Source organism: Mus caroli, chromosome 7, assembly GCF_900094665.2.
Source record: "Mus caroli chromosome 7, CAROLI_EIJ_v1.1, whole genome shotgun sequence".
Classification (NCBI taxonomy): Eukaryota; Metazoa; Chordata; class Mammalia; order Rodentia; family Muridae; genus Mus; species Mus caroli.
In genome coordinates, this window is record NC_034576.1 from 104,897,691 (window position 1) to 104,903,696 (window position 6,006).

Sequence of the window (6,006 nt, forward strand, 5' to 3'; positions counted from 1 at the left end):
GTCACATTGTCAAATACTCTTTATTTCTCCCGAGGAAACAGATTTAAGCTCTATTTCATATGACATGTGCTTCCCGGTTACAACTTTCAAAGGTAACAATTCCAAAACCATTGGTTAGCTAAATGTTCATGTAGTTTTTAGATATTACAGACAAAACTAAAAAGAAACATTTTACTTCACATGTATATTTCATCTCATTTCTCCTTTTCTTACTAAGAATGAAAGAGTACTGAATGAAACTGTCTTTCTGAAAACATCACAACAGACATCACAACAGCATTATGCTTTTATTTAGATATATTATTTCATATACCCACATATTACCAAAATATTGTATATGTAAAGTAGTCCTATTGGAGCAATCAAGCATAGATAGGTTAACAACCCCTGGAAAAACTTACCATCAGAGGGCACTGTTAGCTATTTTACAGAAACTCAGAAGCAGGATTGTAATCCAAATACTTGAGAGGCTAAGTAGGAAAGGCTGCACTCAGTTCAGTACTAGCCTGGACTAACTACATAGCGAATTCCAGGCTTACTGAGACTACAAAGACACTGTCTCAAAAATCCAAGAAGAAACTAATATAGTATTCTCTAGCCAGGCATAGTGGCCCACACCTATAATCTCAGTAGAGAGGCAGAGACAGACAGACCTTTGTGAGTTTGGGGCCAGCCTGCTCTATGAGTTCCAGAACAGCCAGTGCTACATGAGACTATCTCAACAAAGTTATAGCTAGAGATGGTAATCTGTACTTACAACCCAGTCCTCAAGAAGCAGAGATAGGAGGATCAGAAGTATAGGGTCATTTAGAACCACTCTATCTTAAAAACAAACAAACAAACAAACAAAAAACCCAAAAAACAAAAATGCAGTGGTGGCACATGCCTTTAATCCCAGCCCTTGGGAGGCAGAGGCAGGCGGATTTCTGAGTTCGAGGACAACCTGGTCTACAGAGTGAGTTCCAGGACAGCCAGGGCTACACAGAGAAATCCTCTGTTGAAGAACCAAAAAAAAAAAGAAAGAAAATAAAAGTGAGAGATGAGGAGATATCACTATACAAAAGCAAGCACTAATGACTGTCAGATGTAGTGGCACACATGAATCCCAGCAATCAGGAGACAGTGGCAGGCAGATGCTGAGTTTGAGGCCTGGAAAGAAAAAAGAAAAAAAGCAACGCAAGGCAAAGCAAGGCAAGGCAAGACAAGGCAGTCAGAGAAAGAAAGAAAAGAAAATTCTTATTTTTTAAAATGACTTATTTTTATTTATGTGCACTGGGATTTTGTCTGCATGTATGTCTGTCCAAGGATACTGGATCCCCTGGAACTAGAGTTACAAACAGTTGTAAGCTGCCATGTGGAGACTGGGAATTGAACCTGGGTCCTCTGGAAGACCCAGCCCCAACACTATGTTTTTAAAATATGAGAAGTTATACATATTTTAATAGAAATGTCAGTAAACAAGGAAAATCTTGCCTGCTAATACTTAATGTTAAGTTATAACCATTATGAGCATTTTGATTCCTTATTAGTAAATTATCACTTCCAAGGAACTCTGATCCTAAATATATAGTTTAAAGTTGGTAGGACTATCTCTTTTTGGATTTTCAACCTGATCAACAGAATGGATTTCAGGACAGCCAGGGCTACACAGAAAAATTTTGTCTCAAAAAATAAACAAAACAAAACAAAAACAAAAGCAACTACAACAAAAACCCCGAACAAACAAAAAAAGATTGCATTCTATGTGGTATGTTTAAATATTTCAACATCCTTCCAGAAATGGTGACATAAACCTGTCATAACAACACTAGGGAAGTAGATGCAGGAGTTTGAGGCTACCCTGGTCTACATGAGACTGCCTCACTCAGACACACCAAGAAAAAGTTTGTTTGTTCTTTTTTTTTTTTTTTCCTTCAAAATCCCTACAGTTTTACCTTTCAAAAAAAATTGTTGGTTGCTTAACCACTTGTATATTACTGGGCTCTTGTCACATAAACAGTATCACCTCATAGGGCAGTTAGTGGCTGCCTTAAAGTACTATATAGAGAAATAGCCACTGGCGACATAGATTTACAAAGTCAACAACATCTGCAATGAGCAAAAAGTAGAGGAGTAATTAAGCAGTATTTCTCATTCCTGCTGCTCTAATCTCTTCGTTGTAAATGTGAGACACAGGCCAGGAGGCCGTTCTAGGTCAGACACATCTCTCTATCTGTTTTATTGTGTGTATTTTTTTGAGACAGTGTTTCTCTGTTTAGCCCTAAATGTCCAGGAACTGCTATATTTACTGCCCTCTTTTCTAGCCTACTAAACTCAATACACTTTCAGGTTCTCCTATTTCCTGGTTTTGACCACTTGGTGGGAAAGGAGATAAGAGAACACATTCAACAAACAAATCAAATATTAAACTAATAGAAGTACAAGCCCAAAGAATAGTGTCCTACTTACTCCCAAAGCCAGTTGGTTTATTTTGTGCAAATGCATTGTTCTGGGATGAGAAAAGACTGGTCCCGGTACTTGCAGTTCCAAATAAGCTATTTGATGTTCCTGTTGATGTGCCAAACCCAAAACCAGTGCTTGTGGAGGTTGCTGGCTGGCTAAATGAACTGGTACCAAATAATCCTCCTGAAGAGATGGAGGGGAAGAAAACAAGTTTATGTAGATAAACTGTAGTCACTAAGTAAAGTTCTATGCTAGCTACAAATAAACCAGATATATTCCAAACAAAATCCCTTACCTGGTTTGGTCTGAGAATTTCCAAATAAGCCTCCAGTATTGTTGCTAGAACCAAACGCAGATGTTCCAAATGCTCCTCCACTAGTCGTACCAAAGCCAGTATCTGAAATAGCAAAATTCAGGGTCAGTAATAACTGCAATGTTTTTTTTTTTTTTTCCGTAACATCCTGCATTAAGCAGAACCACTAATGCAATTTGAAACCTTGCTCCAATTTCCTTACGGAAATTCTTACGGAATAGAAATCAAGCCAAGGCATTTTACTCACCCTCAGGAATGTAAACTTTAAATCAAAAGGTGTAACTTTGCACTACCAGAGGGTGCAGCCCAGTGGTAAGAGTATTACTTAGCACAGGCCCTGGGTTTATCTCTAGGTCCAGAAAAAGTGGAGTGGAGGGACCCCAAGCCCAGGGAATGGTGCTGTCCACAGTGGGTAGATCCTGCCCCATCAATCAGGATAGTCACAATGATTATACTGGCTAGTTTTATGTCAACTTGACACAGCTGGAGTTATCATAGAGAAAGGAGCTTCAGTTGAGGAGATGCCTCCATGAGATCCAGCTGTGGGTCTTTTTAATCAATTAGTAATCAAGGGGGGAGAGGTCCCCTTGTGGGTGGTGCCATCTCTGGGCTGGTAGTCTTGGTTCTATAAGATAGCAGGCTGAGCAAGTCAGGGGAGGCAAGCCAGTAAGTAACATCCCTCCATTGCCTCTGCATCAGCTCCTGCCTCCTGACCTGCTTGAGTTCCAGTCCTGACTTCCTTGGTGATGAACAGCAGTGTGGAAATGTAAGCCGAATAAACCCTTTCCTCCCCAACTTGCTTCTTGGTCATGATGTTTGTGCAGGAATAGAAACCCTGACTAAGACAATGATCATTCATAGATATTCTTAGATCCAATTCTCAATTATGTCAAGTTAACAGTTAAAATTAACCATGGCAGTGACTCATGCCTGTAATTCCAGCACTAGAGAAACTAAGACACAGGGACTGGAAGTCAAAGGCCAGCTTGAGCTACATAGAGTTGAGCCAGCTACAGTGATACTGGTTCTCAGAACAAAACAACCAAATCAAGACATTTCAGGGGGAGGGTTTGGGGGACTTTTGGGGTAACATTGGAAATGTAAATGAAGAAAATACGTAATTAATAATAATAAAATAAATAAATAAATTTTAAAAATCAGGAAAAAAAAAAGACATTTGCCCCTATTTCATTCTTTTTCATAACTTACTTTGTCCAAATGTTGACGTTGTGCCAAAGCCCCCTGTACCACCCCCAAAGGGGGTTCCAAATGATTTGTTAAACATCTTCAAAGCAAGTGTTTGCTTCAGAAAGCTGTAAAAGAGAAGTTTTTCTTTTGAGACACAGAAATTTGTTTCAAGAAATCTACCATTCTACAAACATTAGCTAGGCCCATAGAAATGATAACATGATCCTCCTATTCAATATCCTCAAACCTTGAATGATGAATTAAACACTATAAAATGTTCATGTTCTGCATGCTTTCTAAAATGACTAGAACTGTAGTGTGATATTAATTTCTGATCCTATCAACGGCCATCCCCTGAAAATGTTTTCATGTATGTGCACTGAATTGCAGGGTAATTTAATTTTTATTATTTTTAGTGTGTGCATCCCTCCAAATGCCACAACACATGAGAAGACAGGGGACATAAATGGGTTTTTTCTTTCTACCATGTGGATTCTGGGAGTTGAACTCAATTCATCAGGCTTAGCAAAAAGAAAAAAAAAAAGATACTAGCTCAGCTTATTTAAAAATTTTACTTAATTTTTGTTTTAGTATTACAACACAGATCAGTACAGTCAGCATGAAACTGTGGGTTTGTTATCCAGCACTGAACATGGTGGCACAGCAAAATCTTAGCACTCTGGAGGTGGGAGACAAGGGGATCAGAAATTGAAGGTCATCCTCGATACACAGCTCACAGCCAGTCTCAAAACAACAGAAACAAACAGAAAACATGAGTTTATGTCTATTAGGATAGATTTTAACAAAAACGTACCTAGGAAATTATACAGCATATGCATCAAAACCATATTCTGTTATCCCAACTATCTGAAATATTTTCCTGAACAGGGCTGGAAAGACAGCTCAGCAGTTAAGAGCACTTAATGACTAGACTTAAAGTTAGGGGATATATAATTCATATAATCATCTACTTTTCAGTAATGAGATCTGTTTTAAGTTCCCTATCTTTAGCCAGATATGATAGCACACTGCCTATAACAGGCAAGACTGCCAGGTCTATACAGAGAAGAAACCTTGCCACACACAAACACACACATACACACACAAAGCCAAAAGATCTGAATAGATAAGTTAGGGGAGAAAAAGATTTCAGTATGTTAACAAAAAAATAAACGAATGATAAATTTTATTTATACACATACTATCACAATTTTTAAAGATTCTATTCATGGCTGTAAGGATGGCTTGGCAATTAAAAGCACTCACTAGCTGTTCTTCCAGAGGTCCTGAGTTTAATTCCCAGCACCCACATGGTGGCTCACAACCAACTATTAACCATAGTCCCATGGGAACCACTGCCTTCTGCTGTGCAAATGTACATACAAACAAAACACCTATATACATAAATTATATAAATTTTTTAAAAAGTCTAGTTCATGAGGCTAGAGAGATGGCTCAGCGATTAAGACCACTGATTGCTCTTCCAGAGGTCCTGAGTTCAATTGCCAGCAACCACAGAAGGCTCATAACCATCTGTAATAGGGTCCAATGCCCTCTTCTGGTGTGTCTGAAGAGTGACAGTGTACTCAGATTAAATAAATCTTAAAAAACAAACAAACAAACAAACAAACAAACAAAAAACAAAACCTGATTCATAACTAACATAGTTAGTTTGGACACATGGACATATGTCACTCAAAGCAAATGCTATCCAGTTATGTTGATTTTGCCAGGCACCTCCTTTTTTTTTTAAAAACAAAAGCAAAACACTGTTTTTGGATATAGTGTTAGTTAGGTTTATAACTATCATTGTTGAGAGTCAAGGGATGTTTGATTGTTACTTGCCCTTTATCATTCTTATTGTTACTATATTAGCACATGCTAACTCTGTATGTGCAAACATACTTTAATCATATTCAGACCTCTTTCTCCAACTACTTAACCTTCTCTCTTCCGTATCTCTACCGGTCCCCCTTTAATTTCATGTATATCTATCCTTTTTCACTGTGTAGTCCTGGCTGTCCTGGAACTTTCTATGTAGACCAGGCTGGTCTCCAACAGAG

The 6,006-nt window shown here is 38.3% G+C and overlaps 1 protein-coding gene across 5 annotated transcripts in view; it reads right to left on the reverse strand.

Moving 5' to 3' along the window:
• The window catches only part of Nup98 (nucleoporin 98), a 92,917-nt gene that overhangs the window by 73,417 nt on the left and 13,494 nt on the right, over positions 1-6,006 (reverse strand). For all 5 annotated transcript variants that reach the window (XM_021167277.2, XM_021167276.2, XM_029480156.1 and 2 more), the window contains exons 2-4: positions 3,965-4,068; positions 2,738-2,839; positions 2,449-2,625 (exon numbers count right to left, since the gene is read on the reverse strand). In XM_021167277.2, coding sequence (XP_021022936.1) covers positions 2,449-2,625; positions 2,738-2,839; positions 3,965-4,040 — 355 coding nt within the window. In that variant the 5' untranslated portion in view covers positions 4,041-4,068. The remainder of the gene's footprint in view (positions 1-2,448; positions 2,626-2,737; positions 2,840-3,964; positions 4,069-6,006) is intronic.